Below are 16,668 nucleotides of genomic sequence, written 5' to 3'. Positions count from 1 at the left end.
ATGTGTTAGATAGGCTTCATAGCAGAGTGAAGATGAGAAACAAGAAATGAAGAACTTGAAAAGAAAGCAATAGAAACCACCTGATCTAAAGAACAGAAAATTATTAAAAAGAAAAATGAACATAATTGCAAGATCTCAGATGAAAAGGCCTAATGTATGTTGATTTGGAATCTCAGGAAGAGAGAAAAGAAAGAGTGTCATAGAAAAATATATTTTCAAATAAAGAAAAATCAACCTCTGTCCTTAAAAAGACAAAAAAATTATCTCATAAATTAAAAAAAGTAGTAACTGTGCTTTATATGTAAACTTTTTAAATATTAAATATTAAAGTATTAATTGTTAATTGTTAAAATATTTAGAGAAATAGCAAAGTATCTTTACTGTATTATGATTCTAGATAAGAGCACAATTATAATCCTCTGTGTATATGACAAAACTGAATATTATCATGTTTCCAAAAACATCTTTCTCTTAACCTGTGCTCAGATTAAAAACTTTTTTTTTTTTTAAAGAGACATGTATTTTATTTATTTATTTATTTGTTTGTTTGTTTGTTTATACATGCACTGGGTACAGTCAGAAGCGCAGGAGGGTGAGAGAATTCACCAGAGCCAGAGCAGGGAGCAGAGGAGGCAGAAGGACTGAAGTACACTGCTGAGGGGAGCAGCGGGCGCAGCAGGAGAGGTCTGCGCGCCATGTGGGACCCTCCTCCGGTGGCCGGGGAGCAGCCGGGGATCGAACCAGCGCTGCAGAGGCTGCGGGCAGCTTCGCAACCCAGCGCTCAACCGCTGTGCCACCGGGGAGGCCCAAGTTCTTAAGTTTTTAATCTGAGGGGCCTCCCCGGTGGCACAGCAGTTGAGCGCTGGATTGTAAAGCTGCCCGCAGCCTCTGCAGCGCTGGTTTGATCCCGGGCTGCTCCCCAGCCACCGGAGGAGGGTCCCACATGGCGCGCAGACCTCTCCTGCTGCGCCCGCTGCTCCCCTCAGCAGTGTACTTCGGTCCTTCTGCCTGCTCTGCTCCCTGCTCTGGCTCTGGTGAATTCTCTCACCCTCCGCGCTTCTGACTGTACCCAGTGCCTGTATAAATAAATATACAAATAAATAAATAAATAAAATAAATCTTAAAAAAAAAATTAAGAACTTAGGGCCTCCCTGGTGGCTCAGGGGGTTAAGCACTGCACTATGAAGCAATCTGCAGCACAAGTTCGATCCCCAGTCAGCCAGGAGCAACCCACATGGTGCAGCAGACCTCTCCTGTTGTGCCCGCTGCTCCCTTCAGCGGTGTATTTCAGTCAATCTACCTGTTTTGTTCCCCACACCTCTGGCCTGTACCCCAGCTCTTGTATGCATGAATAAATAAATCTTCAAAAAAAACAAAAACAAACTTAAGAACTTACTAAATTCATCTTGTTATATTAAGAGTGTGCTGTAATATTCATAAAACCTACATTTTTAATGTAAGTAAACAAATTACCTAGATTACTCAAACATTAATTTATAAATTGTCCTTCCTATAACCTCTCTTCTTTATGCTGAAAGAGACAATGGAAGTGGAATAGACATAAGCATGACAATTAGATCTTACACAAGATTCTCATTCTTGGAACATGAGTCCAGGAAATAAAGTATCTGCCAGCTCTGAAATACCGTGTTTTTGTTTACGCATATTGCAACAGAAAAAGCCTTTATATTATTTTTAACAGTTCAGTACTTAAAATAATCTATACTTCAAAGGAAAGTAAATACTGCATAAACTTAGATTGCTTCTTTACCTCTTGACTTGGTTCTTTTATAACAGACGGTCTTAAGATCTAGACAAGTCAATCTCTATGTAAACAATAGCTTCCTCTGTGTTTCCAAATGTAGAAATCAAGAGGAGTATATACAATATGAACAGTTGCTAACCAGACAACTGTTTAAAATCAAATAGTGTTCAAGCCCATTTATGGTAAGGTTAGAAATAATATTTAATTTTTTGGAAACTTACCCATAACGATGGTGGTTACTACACAGTTTAAATGAAAAACAAAATTTTCAGAGTAATTTAAGGTAAAAAGGTTTTAAAGCCTCTTGTATGGAACAGAATTTCAGATTATCTGTCAGTAGTCAAACTGATTAGAAATGGCTTTGAGTTCTGTTTGTTCTTTTCATTTTCTATACTTGTCAACACAGAGCTACATGAGTCTTCCCTACTTCCCGCAGCTCATCTCCCCAAAGCCTCAAGTGGATGATATATTTTTGTCTCAGGATTTAATATGAAGTAAACCAAGACATCATTCAAAAAACTCAAAAATTAAAAATCACTACCATTTAAAACAGGAAACATAGATTCTAATAATTTCTATAAAGTGACCATAAACAAATAATTTAGTTGATTACATAAAGAATCTCGACATAGGGCCTCCCCGGTGGTGCAGCGGTTGAGCGCTGGGCTATAAAGCTGCCCGCAGCATCTGCAGCGCCTGTTAGATCCCCAGCCACCGGCGAGGGTCCCACATGGCGAGCAGACCTCTCCTGCCACCCGCTGCTCCTCTCGGCAGTGTACTTCGTCAGTCTGCCTGTTCTGCTCTCCACTCTGGCTCTGGTGAATTCTCTCACCCTCCCGCACTTCTGACTGTACCCAGTGCTTGTTAAATAAATAAACAAATCTTTAAAAAAAAAAAAAAAAGAATCTTGACATATCAAATGTACATACAACACTTTAAATTACAACTAAAAAGGTTTCACATTTACTTCTAACTATAATACTTTAACAGTAAATGTCCTGTTATATGTTTTGTATTTAGATTTTTTTCAAAAAGTCTCCCATATGCAAAATTAAATAACTTGTGTTGTTTGGCTTTCTTTCTTTTCTTTTTTTTTAAAATTTATTTATTTATTCATACAAGCACTGGCTACAGGCAGAAGTGCGGGAGGGAGAGAGAATTCACCAGAGACAGAGCAGAGAGCAGAACAGGCAGACCTACGAAATACACTGCCGAGGGGAGCAGCGGGGGGCAGGAGAGGTCTCTGTGCCATGTGGGAACCTTGGCCACCAAGCCCAGTGGCCGGGGATTGAACCCGCACTGCAGAGGCTGTGGGCAGCTTCGCAACCCAGTGCTCAACTGCTACGCCACCGGGGAGGCCCTGTTTGGCTTTCTTAAAAGAGGAATCCAAGTAAGTTTTAATTGATGTTCTTCTACTTTGTTATAAATTTCCTATAATAAATGAAATTATTGAAAACCTCTCAATGGCTTATTTCACAATGTGGCCCATGCCCCACCTCTACTCCTGAAAGAGAAATTCTCAGGATAATCAATTAAAAGGCAAAGACACATTATCAATTCAGTCATATCCCAACATGATAATATTTTTCTCCTTCTCTGGCACAGGTGACAGAGTGCAGTTCTGGAGATGAGTGCAGCAAAACAAAGTCCAAGTGCTTGTGCCTATTTCTTGGCAAATACCTTCAACCTTGAAAGGTCAGAGTAGCACCTAGATAACAGGATTCATGTGACTGGCAAGTATGAGCTGAGATGAACTATGGAAGCATATCTGAGAATGGGCTGCTTGGTCTAGGTGAATCTTAAACCAAGGCTCACACACTCCTGGCTCTTGGGGAAAGCCCTAGACACACTCCATGGTGACTAAAACTGTGTGCTTTCCCAGGGCATCATTTGAGGTTCACAATCCTATTTCTATCCTTTTTTTTTTTGAAGATTTATTTATTTTTATACAAGAACTGGGGTACAGGTTAGAGGTATGGAAAGGTGAGAGGATTCACCAGAGACAGGTGCTAGACAGCTGTCTTCTTACCTGATCTCCACAATGACCCTGTGGGGTATATCCCATTATTATCCCTACATTATGAGTGAGAACAGTGAAGCTTACAAAGGTCTGGCAACTTCTCAGAGGTCAAGCTACTAAATGAGGAAATTGAAATTTAAACCCAGTTCTACCTGGCTTCACAGGGTAAGCTTTTACCCTCTTGGTCACGCTTCCTCTGTCCAAATCAAGGACACCTGGAAATAACGCGTAAAACTCTTCCATCCTCACTACTAAAAAGCTTCCACACACTTCATCAGTGGGCACTCCAAGATCTGTGCTTTTATGGGAAAATGGTAAAACCTGAGATGAACTTACAGTGCGGGCTTTTTAGAAGGAAGTTCAAAACAGATTTATAAGAAAGACAGACCTAGTGTCCTACTGTGTACACAGGCAGGGTCAGTGTGCCCAGAACCCATGGACTGAAAAGCATCAAGATGATTTAAACAATAATCAAAATTCAGGCATTTTTTTCTGTTTAGTCAAATATCCAATCAGAACTGCTTCGACTCTTTCTTCCCACATGAAAGATGCCAGTGGTTTCCACCAATTACAGGATGTCATGCTAAGAAATCTTGCCTGTCAGTTCGTACACTTTAGCAGCTACATTTTCTTCACAACTTCTTGACACTAATAGATGCTAAGGAACACTTTTGATCAATAGTAAAAGGAGGGTAATAAATTTATTCTCGAGGGGGACCAGACACTGAAGGAGGAGGTGATACAGATTTGCAGAACCCTCTTCCAGTGGGAGAGGGCTCTGAACAATGGCCTGGCCTGGGTAGAGATGGGACAACAGGGAGCAGACATCAGTCGCTTTAGAGTAGAGCACTGAAGGAAGATGAGCAAATGGGGGAAAGATGTCTGTCTATAGACTTAATTTATAAATGCTGCACACAATGGGAGAGGCATATTCTATGCTGATGAGAACAAGTACAGTAGTTAGGATGTGAGAGAGAGGAGAGAGGGAACAATGAGAAGCAATGTCAGAGAAGACAGAAGAGGTGAAATATAGAGCAGAGAAGTGTGGTTTGATTTGGACAGAGCGACACCTATCTTGGGGATTGAATGGCACAGATACAGAATAGTCTGACAGTAGGAGGCAAAAATACAAGTGAGTTTTCATCTGGACTCAACAGAGTAAGAGGCGTGATACCTGCAAAGAAAAGAGCAAAGGGAACAAGATATGATGCTTAAAAAGTAAAATTGTAGGGCAGATGCTATGGTGAATATAGCAAAATTGCCCAGTAGTACTGAGGATCCAGCAGACGCCATACACTCATCATAGCACCATTCCTCACAGGCAATTGGTCCAGCAGTGAGGGGTGTGTGTGGGGGGGGTCATAGAGCAAAAAGGATCCACTCGTTGTGATGTTTTCAGGTATGGAAGATTGGGAGTTAATTTGCTGCATCTGTTCCAGCTGGACAGGAAGGGAACTAAAGCAAGGAGAGGAGCTTTATATAAGGAGGGAAAAAAAGGAATCTGAGAAAACGTAAAGTCCAAAAAGTAAAGTAAATCAAATCAAAGACTGAGAAAGCAGAAAGGCTGGAAGGCTGTGATCAGAGACTAGGATATAAGTTGAGATTTAAAGGTGGAGCAGTTCTGGATGACTCCAGCTTACAAAGTCTGGACGTGGGGTCACCTCCATCCAATGACGTCCAAGTTTATGACACAACCTTAGGCTGTCTCGTGCAGTGTGTACCTAAAGAGCTGTCAATATCTCTTTTCCCTGGACTACTGGTCATTAACTCATACTCAACATAGCAAAAACTCAATTAAGTGAGTATCCGTTCCCAAAACTCTCACGCCTAGTTTTTTCCAGACTGAAAATAGAACATGATCTTTTATTTCCATCCCCACATTTCCCCTGACACCTTCCTCGAGGCGTCCAACTCCTCCATGACAATGCCTCCACACTGCCCTTCCCGTGACACCTCACTAGCCTTGGCCAAGACAAGGGTCTCATCATTGGCAACATATTTACAAGTTTCAGTATCGTGACCTGGTTCCCCTGAGGTCTCCTTGCTAAAATTCAAGACAAGTCACCCTATAACCTTACTTTACACAAATCAATCACTAATCAAAAACCTGCCACATCTCTAACAAAGGTTAGCTGCTTTGTGAGCTGCTTCCCTAACAAAGGGCGTCTTCTTTTGTCAGACACAGCATGTTTTCCATGAGCTATCTCCTCCATGTCTTCAAAACTACTTCCATGACTTCATTATTGCAACCATAAAGAGCACAGTTACTAAGATCTGCACTATCCTCATGTGGACTGCGTGATCCTAAATAGAATTTTAATTAAAATTCATGTTAGATGTGATATTAACCTGGTCTACCCACACCATAAAGCACGTATTTCTTTTAAATGAAGATTTTAAATCAAGAGTTTAAGAAATAACCTGGCATTTGTAAAGTTGATCTAAATATAATTTCCCTAAGGGGCCATGAAAGTGTGAATTACTTCCATAGTTGCTCACTTTTAATTCATAATTTAGAAGGCAGGGGGCTCATTAGTAGAAGTCTGATGTTTAGTTGTTAATAAAATTAATTTGTTGTCAGACTTCAATCCTTAGAGACAGGAAATCTTATTGAAAACAACTTTCTGGAATTCGTGCTAAGTGCCTCTCTTTTAGAGGTAATCATGCCTCAAAAGGAGATACAAATTTTTCTGTTCTAAAAAAAATGGGCACTTACCGCAGAATGCACCCATGACAGGTTGAAAATAAAAACATATAAACCACAGACTTTTAGGGAGTCCTGATCAACTGTATGAAGAACCTTTCCCATCTCCAAAGTTCCTTAACTCTTGCCACACCAGCCCCTTCTATCACATAGTATGGAGGATCTTAAATCCTTACAACAATGCGTTGTTAAAATAAATTACGACGTGTGATGGTTGACTGCACGTGTTGATTTGACTGGGCCACAGGATGGCAGGTAGCTCCCTGGCTAGACATCCTTCCTGGGTATGTCTGTGAGGGGTTCCCAGATGAGGTTAACAACTGACCCGGTGGACCTACAAAAACAGATTGTGCTTCCTAAGGTGCGTGGCTGCTAATGCATCCAATCCACAGAGAGCCCGAAGAAAACAAAAAGGAGGGGAAGGTGACTCACTCTGGCCTCACTGCACAAGCTAGGCCTTTAGTCTTTTCTTGCCCTCTTTAAAGACTCATGCCACCAATTCTTCTGGTTCTCAGGCCTTCAGACCCAGACTGAATAATTACATGACTGGTTTCCTGGGTCTTAGGCTTGTTGATGGCAGACTGTGGGATTTCTTAGTCTCCACAATCACATGTGTCAATTCCTCAATGATATAGATGCATGCACCCATACACCCAGGAGAGAGAGGGAGGGAGGGAGAGAGAGGGGAAGAGAGAAAGGGGTAGGGTGGGTATTCTTCTTGTTCTATTTCTCTGGAGATCCCTGGTTAACACACATTTTGTGGATAAGCTGTGGCCAGAAAAGTGACCAGAGATAGTAAATGATGAGTGAGAATTGGAACCAAAGTTTTCAGAGTCCAAGTTCAGTGCTGTCTTTGTCCAACCTGTCTCAATAAAATATCTCAAAGAGTAATGTCTGGTAAACAGAATAAAGGACATTAAGATGTGGGCCTCTCTGGTGGTGCAAGGGGTTAAGATGCAACCTATGAAGCTATCCACAGCCACTGCAGCACGAGTTCAATCCTTGGCCAGCCAGGGAGCTACCCACATGATGCGGCAGACCACTTCTGACTTGCCCGCTGCTCCCCTCAGCAGTGTATGTCAGTCAGTCTTGCTGTTCTGTTCCCCACTCTGTCCCTGGTGAATCCTCTCACCCCCCACAACTCTGGCCAGCACCCCAGTTCTTGTATGCATAAATAAATAAAAAAGAGACATTAAAATTCTTTATCAAACAGCCACACCCTACACACCTGAGGCCAAGCCCTGAGGACGCATGAGGATGAGGACTCATCTGAGGCTCTTGGCACTGCCCACATCTTACCATCCTGTCTCTCTCTGACCCTCACACTACCTTATAAGGGGGTGGGGTGGGGGCAAAGATCACTTGTGAGAGATCGTCTGTAAGTTCCTTAAGACAGGTAGGATTCTATAAGCCCATAAGGAGGATGTTAGAAGAATCCAAAGTAAAACAGATTTTTGCTTTCATTGCCAAAAACATCCACATCTAATTAAAAATTTAGTACACAATTTAAATTTATTTATGTTCCTTCTTCCATCTTTTAGAGCAAGGGAAGCTTTATTTTAAATGTCAGTTTTAATTAGTCCTCAACTTTTGCCAGACCAGACAAGTTTCTTCATCATCATCTTCTAGAAGTCCTATTTACTAACATTCAGTAGTATATAATATGTATTGAGCACTTACTCTGTGAGTCAAGCATTGCTTGAAGCATAGATGCATTAATTCATTACCCACTCAAAACTCTATCTGGCTGTCACTGTTGTAAATCATATTTTTGAGAGGAAGAAAGTGTGGCATGGTGCCCAAGATCACACAGCCACATACTGTGGAGCTGAGATTCAATCCCAAGCATGCTAGCCCCACAGTCTGTCTATATTTTCCTTCACTAAATATAGCCCCATTGTAACCTTCAAAGCTATGAACATCCTACCATGTAATGTCATTCATCTTTAGTTCTAGAACCAAGAATTAGACAAAGCACTGGGAACTTATATTGTAAGTAGAGATACATCCCAGAGGCTCTAAGTTATATTGTCTGTTACATACGCAAACTATCTGATCAACTCTCCCAAGCAATGAAAGGGAAAAGGAAGACAAAGTGGCTCACTGGTCTTGAGTGGCTGTTAGGTGGGGGCAGGGAGAGAAGGAAATCAAAGTGAAGTGTAAGAGAAGATTCTACAGTCAATACTGGGTGCCTAACCACAGCATCAAAGCAATGCCAGAGGCAGGCATAGTGCATGCTGGGAACTAAGACACACAGCCAGCAGGAGGGGGGCAATAGTGAAGGTGAGTGAGCAGGTGAGATGAGAGAGGGGAGACTATCCTGAGACAGGTGCAAATCACTGCTGTGAAAATCTTACATGCTTTCAGAGTGTGCCTGGGTCTGGCCAGCCCCATCCAAGGGGCTGAGAAGACAGACAGACACAGGTAATACACTCACATGCCCATCACAGCCAGTGCATGCTTTGACCTAGACAGATACAGTAAACAGTGAGAACACCGTAGTACTGAAGGGGGACGACAAAAAGATACAGGATGAGCAATACATTTCAGACCATAAAATGCCAAAGGATCAATGATAATAGATGAGGAAGCAGACTTTATGATAAAATTAATATATACACAAATAAAATGGGAAAACGTAAAACCTGTGACTGGATTACTTTTCACTCTGTCGCTCTTCAATAATAATTCAGCAAAATTATCACTCTGGTAGATGAGATTATATATACAGTGAGACTGGCGGCGCTCACAGTCGCAGGGGACTCAAATACCAGATTACTACCTCTTCATGTGATCAAGGAGGAGGAAAATTTTCCTCACCCTTCTGGGTCTTCTCAGGTTGGTCAAGCAATCAAATTAACATCATGAAGATTAGAGGAGAAAAGAAAAATATCTAATAACATACAGATGGGGAATCGACATAGGTGTAGGCTCCAAAGTCCATGGGGCAAAATGAGGGGATGTATATTAAGCTGAGGGATGTATATTAAGCTGGGGGGGTGGGCGGGATCACAGGTGATGTGGAACAGGTGATCATTCGATGTAATTAGATGTTGGCCCTGCCATAAGGATAGGTTTTTCCTAGAGAAAAGTTATTTCTGGTAAACACTAATCCTGGGCCACAGCACCCATGTTTATTCCTCTGGGTAGTTAAGGGAGTAGAAACAGTTCCTTGTGAGCCTGTTGCGCCTCAACTGACCTCTGCTGGAAATGATCCACATGCCAGAGTGACATGTCCCGGGAGGCCGGTTCTGAAGAGGCTGGGAAGGCGCTCCTTCGTACTCGCAATACTTTGTTTTACTAATTGCGTCAGCAACACTGGGGAGAGGGTGGGCAGGAGAAGACGCATCTGGTGGGAGGAGGGAGCATTTGAGATGTGCCTCCAGTCTCTGCAGTTTGAAGAAAAGGGAAGGGAAAACAAGAAGCTACGCTGGACAGAACTAGGGTGATGCCAACGGGTACAAATGAAGGGATAAGTGGCAGGAATCTGAAGGCGTTGTGGTCCAGGCAAAGGGACAGAGCAGTCTGAGGTTTCCTAAAACCTTTTGAAGTCTCTGACTTCTGAAGCTGCCGTGAAGAGAGCTTCGTGGAGAAAAGCCCTTGACATCTTCCAAGAAAGCCCCCCTCAGCTTCACCGGCTGGTGTCCGCCTTCCCCAAGCATTCAGGCCTGGAGGGAGAGTGGCTCTTTGACTAACACTTTGACTAGCACCAACGAGTAATCCTTGCTTACATCACACCACTGTGGGGTCCTCCAGCTTTACGTCCACTGTACAGATCAACGCTAACACATTTTGAAAGACTTCACTCACGTCTCGGGGTTAGTCACTGGAAGGAATTCCACCAAGATCAAATGAATCTGCAACAAGATGTAGGTTGGTCCTTTCTCGTGCCCGGAGCACAGCAGCCGTCAGGCTTTCCTTCTCTCGTGTCTGCCCAGATGGCAGGCGCCACCTTGAATGTCCAGGCCCTGCACCCCTCCCAGGCAGGCGCCTCAAAGTCACTCACACACTGACAACCAGCAAAAAGCACAGGTGCTCGCCCCAGTTTGGAATCTGCTTTTCACCCAACCGATTGATACGAGACGTGACTTTGTCAGCCTCGTAGTTCTCAGCAGTACAAATGCCACGAGACCAACCAGCAGTGAACCCACACTCACAGACACACCCCAAACTCACAGACACACGCGTGGGAAGGACGTGCTAACAGAAACAGGAAAGTTTCCAAAAGGAGCTGATTCATGTAAGTTGGGAAGAAAGTGAGAAAGGTAGAAGGGGCAGGACTTGGATGCAGAATCACTGGCTTTGAGGTGCCCAAAACACATCCAGGAAGACGCACACCCCCCCCCCAAGGGACAGAGATGTTAGCTGGAGCATCTAAAGGAGGCTGCCCCCGGAGATGCCAATGCTGATGTTCTGGAAATCGAAGAAGGCAGTCTGGGAAGGAGGGAAGTGAGGGAAGACAGGCGCTGGGGATGGCGCGAGAGGGACGGGGAGCTGCCAAGAAGGGAAAACGCAGTGCGGCAAATGGAGGTGAGGAGGAGGCGCTCCAGAAAGAGGCAGTGGGCAAGAGTCCAAACGCTGTAGAGAGGACGAGGGTGTGATGGCTGCAAAAGCCCCCGGGGGCTGAAATGAAAGAGCACAGCTGCCTGGGAGGCAGGATTTATTTAGAGGAGTGCGGGCTGAGGTCAGAGTGGGGGGCTCAGGAGCGATGGTGGGCGAGGGGCGGCAGGGCATGTGGCCTCCCCTCGAGGGCAGAGAGGACGGAGGGAGGGGACAGCACCGGGACCACTGGGGATGGAGGGACCTTGTCCCTGTTGTCACCGCTGCACGCCAGCACCAAGACCAGGTCCGGCGGCGGGACAGGTGCTCCTGGGACAGGCGGCGTTGCCTGCCCAGTGTTTAGTCCATTAAATAAATGAATGAGCAAGCGAGCAAGTGAGCAAACAAGGCACTGGGGGCCTGTGGAGGCAACTGTGCGCCTCACAGAGCTCTGTGTCTCTAGACCCCTTACACGGCAAGGGCTATAAGGGCCGCCATGTCACTGGAGGGGGTAGGAGGTGGGGGTGGGGGGTGCTGGTGCTGAGTAAAGGTCTGGCCCAGCGGTTACATTAGCCCTTTTGACTATTTTTGGGAAAAGAGACTATGTCAAGCCCAACATTAGAACCTTGTGGGCAGCCTGCGCGCCTGCAGAGCAGCCACCCCTCTCTGCCTTGACCATGAAGCTGCGCTGACAGAAGAGCTGAGAGGGCGCCTGAGAGTTGATTCTTAAGACGGGGCTCTCCATATGGGGACACAGGAACTATGGTGCATAAATCCAGGTGAGCACCCAAGGGTTGGAAATGCCCTGTAGAGGCTAGAGGGCACTTAGCTCAGGCAGTTACTCAGGTTCTTATATTCTGATTTAAATACCCCTGCAGGGAATGTAGGAAAGAACTTTGGCATTTTTTTCCCCCTGATTCTCATTTTGTTTTTGTTTGAATCTGATGAAGGAGAGTGGAGCAGATATGAGATCTAAAGGGGGAAACCTGGCAGAGAACACAAAAAGAAGGGATAGTTATAAAGCCATGATATAATGCAATCAAATCCTCAAAGAAAGGAGAGGCCATGAGTCCCAGGGGCTAGATGAGGAGACTAGCTATACAACATGGTACAGAGAAAGACTAAGAAAGTGCAGCGATAGGACAAGGCTGGAAAATACCCTGTGAGGCTTCCCTGGAAGGCAGGAGACCGAGAGGTTAGAGAACACAGCAAGTTCACAGGAGACCCCCAAGTCTAAGAGGGTTTCTGCAATCTTGAGTGGCTAGATGGCTGGAATTTGCAGAAATCCTAATCAGCATGATTTAATTCTAGCTGCAGCAGGACTTGGCAACTTGTAAAGGCTTTCTGCCTTTGGAGAGGCAGTCTTATGCTTCAGCCAAGTTCAGTCCATCATAATGGAGTCACCACGTACCGATTCATAATAGCGGGATAAACTCGCACCTCTGGCAGAATCCTCTCCCAATATTAGAAACAACTCCTTAAGGCAGGTTCTATCAAAAGAATCACAATTAATCCACCCCAGTTATTTTCCTTCAAACACAGCCAAGTTGCACTATTTCCTACCAAGACTGGGCTCTTCCAGGTGGAAGGAATTTTGGAAATCATCAAGTTCAGCCTCTCACTTACGATTTCTTTTTCAGGAATTGTTGGGGCAAGATGGCACAGGGCAGGTTTTCTATGATTTGAGCAGACCAGACAGGGTAAAGGAGAGTCCTTGGGCCCTGGGTGGCTTTCTCAGGCGTTTATTGAGCTTTTAAGTGTAGTGCAGCAACCAGGTACATGGCAGGCAGGGGTGCCAGGGGCCAGGAGGCCGGGAGGCCTCCAAGCCCCTGGCAAGTCTTCATTCTGAGTTCTCTGGCCTTCTTTCTCCCCTTTTCCCTCGCCTGCCTCTCTCCTGCCTCTCTCCCAGAATATCTCAATACTGAGCCATGGCCCACAAAAGTAAACAACACAGCTTACAGCAATGTAACAACTGCAGGTGCCCTATCAGGCAGGGCAATCCTAATGGTGGGAGGGCAGAACAGCCTGAAAACCATTCACCCTACAGGAAACTATGGCAGAATCCACCAGCGCTCACTGGCTTCCTCCAGCTCCATACTTCTCAGTCTCCATAGAGGACACCTGGGGCCATGTAGCTGAACGCTGGCCAATGGGACGTTGGCAGACCTGAGCTAAGTCACTCCCAAGCCTGGCCCCCTCTCAAATGAAGGAGGACCAGTCAACCTGCATCCTATTAAACTCTACTTGAGATATAAAGAGCCTTCCTCTGTGTTACTGGCATTATGGCTTTGCTGGTTTTAGCTGCAAACATTAACTGACCTTCCAGCCTTCTCTTCATGACCTGGTAACTCAAAGAGTTGCCCATTATGCATGTGAATATGACAGATTGCTCCTGCTCACAGAGTCAAAGGATTAAAAAGGCAGAAGCTGTCTTGAAACTCACTTTTACAATATGGAATATCTTACTTATCTAACAGTTATTATTTGAAATGTGATCTATAAGAGCTAAAGCCTCACCCCACTAAGAGCCAGGAAATGAGCGCAAGAGGACTTAAGACACCCCCAAAGCTTTAGAGCTTCACCCATCCATCTGAATGATGTAGCTCTATATATTTACTCAAGCTATCTTGGAGTAAATAAATATACCCTGGAAACCCACTTTGCCAACTGACTTCAGATGGCAGGAAATCAGAAGCAATAGTAGAGAGGTGCTAGAAAGGCTCAAAACACAATGTTCTGAGAGTGAAGGAGACATCAAAACTCTACAAAGCAAAGCAGGGAAGAAAGCTTCCTTTCATAGAGGGTGATGGTGCCCCCTCTACCCCTCTGAGTGTGGAGGGCACCGTGGGGGCTCAGCCCACAACTAATAAAAGTGACTGGGTGTCCTCAGCCAGCCTTCCTGCTTCTGAAGGAGGGGGTAAAATACATAAGTCCCTGGATATGGTTCCTCAGTATACTCCAGTGTGTAAAGGCATACACACCTGTGCATTTGAAAAACTCGCTTGTGAGGCCACTTCATTTTCCTGGGATGCCACAGGGGACATCTCTACTATGATGCCCACTGATGATATGCAAACTATTCACATGGTGTTTGGCAAAGATTTGTGGTTCCCTCCCCCAGCCCCACCAGCTGACTGGGTGTTCACTTGCCCAGCACAAAGGACACCCAGCCAGCACCAAAGTCCAAATCCAAACATCATGAGAAGTTGCAAGGACCTTAGAGATCGCTGAGGCCAAGCCCCTCGCAGCAAGGTTAGGTGACCTGAGAGCACCCTTTCACCTTGCTGTACTGGAGGAACAGAGCCCCCCCTCTTCAGTGCAACCATCCCCGCCACTGGTCACTGTTCTCTTTCCCTGGACAGAACCACAACCTCATCTTCCCTTCCCAGGCCTTGTGGTCCACCACAGGCCTTGCGACTCACCTGCAGGAAACAGTGGCCAGCCGGGGTATGCTCCAGCAGGCTGGCATTGTACACCTGCCTCAGGAAGACAGGCTCGTTGTCGTTCACGTCGGCCACAGCGATGCTCACCAGGCAGGTGGCGGAGAGCGGGGGCTCCCCGAGGTCTTGGGCCACCACCCTCAGCTCTACTGCCTCCTGGACCTCCCGGTCCAGCCTCCTGGAGGTGCTGATGACACCACTCTCAGGATCCACAGTGAATGAAGGTTCACACTCCGTCACGGGGCCCTTGTCCTCCGGGTGGCAGCCGGCCTCGAGGTGCACCAGCGCGTAGCGCAGACGAGCATTGTCGGTGCCAGCCTCGTCGGCATCGGAGGCGCTGACCCACACCACCGGGGTGCCAGGGGCCGCAGCCTCAGACACCGAGGCCCGGTAATGCTCCTGGCTGAACAGAGGGGGCTGGTCGTTGAGGTCGGCCACCCTGAGCAGCAGAGTCTCCTCCGTACTCAGCGGCGGGGAACCCGCATCCGTGGCCACCAGCCGCAAAGCGTACAGGTCTCGGCTCTCCCTGTCCAGCGGCCCCTGCACGCAAAGGAAAAATACCCCCGCGGAGCCTCCAGTTCGCAAGGCAAAGGCTCCCTCCCCGCCGTCCAAGGACAGCGAGACGCTCCCGCCTCCCAGACCCACCCCCAGTTCGCCCGCGGCCTCTCCTCGTCCATCTGGACCGCCGTCCACGTCGGACACCGAGACTCGAGCCACGTAGTCTCCCGGCCGGGCGCCCTCCGACACGCGGGCAGCGCCTCCCTCGGTGAGGAAGAGCAGGTGAATGGCGGGCGGGTTGTCGTTCACGTCCAGCACGGCGATGGACACGCGCACGGTGGCCACCTCGGGCTCCGCGCCGGCGTCGCGGGCCTCCACCACCAGCTGGTGCCAGGCCTGCGCCTCGCGGTCCAGCGGCCGCCGCACGCTCACCACGCCGCTCAGCTCCTCCACCGCGAAGTAGGCCGCGTCGCCCCGGGGGCCACCGCTGCCCCCCGGCCCGGGCGCCTGGCGGGCGCGCAGGCTGTAGCGCACGAGGCCGTTGGGCCCCAGGTCCGGGTCGGTGGCGCGCACGCGGCAGACCGGGGCGCCCGGGGGCGCGTCCTCGCGCACGGCCGCGCGGTACTCGCTCCGCTCAAAGACCGGCGGGTTGTCGTTCTCGTCCAGCACGCGCAGCTCCACGCGCAGGTGGCCCGTGCGCCGCGGGCGGCCGCCGTCCCACGCCTCGATCTGCAGCTCGTGCGTCGCTGTCACCTCCCGGTCCAAGCGCCGCAGCAGCACCAAGTCTAGGGGCTCCAGGGGCGACGAGGACAGCGACGCCGGCGGCGACCCCCGAGCCCCGTAGCGCAGCTGGAAGAGGGGTCCCGCGGGGTCCTCGGGCAGGCGGGGCGCGTGCACCAGCGTGTAGCCCTGCGTGCCGAACAGCCCGGCGTCGGGGTCCCGCGCCCCTGGCAGGCGGAAGGCGGTGCCCGGCGGGCTGAGCTCGGACACGTCGAGGCGCAGGGAGTCGCTGGGGAAGCGCGGCGAGTGGTCGTTCACGTCGTTGACGCGGATGTCCACCTGCACCACGGCGCCCAGCAGCGTGGCGGCCACGAAGCTGTAGTGGTCCCGCCGCTCGCGGTCCAGGGGCCGGGCGGTGCGGATGACGCCGGTGTCCGGGTGCACGTGGAAGTCGTCCAGCAGCGGGGAGTCGTCGGAGTCCTCGGACAGAAAGAAGCCGCCCCCCTCCTGCTGCTGCGCGGCCGGCAGCCCAGCGCGGATGTCGCCGACGAGGGTGTCCGGGGGAAGCCCCTCGTCCACGGAGAGGCTGAGGTTGAACACCTGCGCGGAGCAGCCCGAGGCCGCCCACAGCCACGCGTGCACGAAGAGCGCGAGCAGCCGGCGCTGCGCCCGGGCGCCGCCGCCGGGGGACCCTGTCCCGTGGCGCACAGGGCGCTTCCCCGCGGGCGTCCCCGGCTGCAGACCCTGGCCGCCCATCCTGCGCCCAGAAGGGCTCTCGCTCCGCCAGCTCCTAGGAAGGCTCCCGGGTCCGTGCCAGCTCGTGGAGGGGTGGCAGACAATCCCGAGTGTCTTCTGCGTCGGAGCCAAAGAAGAAAGGACTTTGTTTGGCAAACACGCCAACAGACCGAGGAGTTCCCGAGGTTACATCTGCAACTGGTGAGCGCGTCTCCGCCCGGAGCTGCTGCAGACCGCGGCGCTCTCG

The 16,668-nt window shown here is 48.5% G+C and overlaps 1 protein-coding gene across 1 annotated transcript in view; it reads right to left on the bottom strand.

Annotated features, from left to right (window-relative positions):
• The window catches only part of DCHS2 (dachsous cadherin-related 2), a 162,653-nt gene extending 146,211 nt beyond the window's left edge, over positions 1–16,442 (bottom strand). Inside the window, exon 1 of the mRNA XM_037497763.2 lies at positions 14,451–16,442. Within this exon, the coding sequence (XP_037353660.2) occupies positions 14,451–16,442 (1,992 nt within the window). The remainder of the gene's footprint in view (positions 1–14,450) is intronic.
• Between the last annotated feature and the right edge of the window lie 226 nt (positions 16,443–16,668).

The sequence above is a fragment of the Talpa occidentalis genome, unplaced genomic scaffold, assembly GCF_014898055.3.
Source record: "Talpa occidentalis isolate TD23 unplaced genomic scaffold, MPIMG_talOcc4v2.1 talOcc4.8, whole genome shotgun sequence".
Classification (NCBI taxonomy): Eukaryota; Metazoa; Chordata; class Mammalia; order Eulipotyphla; family Talpidae; genus Talpa; species Talpa occidentalis.
Note: the sequence above shows the minus strand (reverse complement) of the source record. Positions and strands in the feature narration are given on the sequence as shown.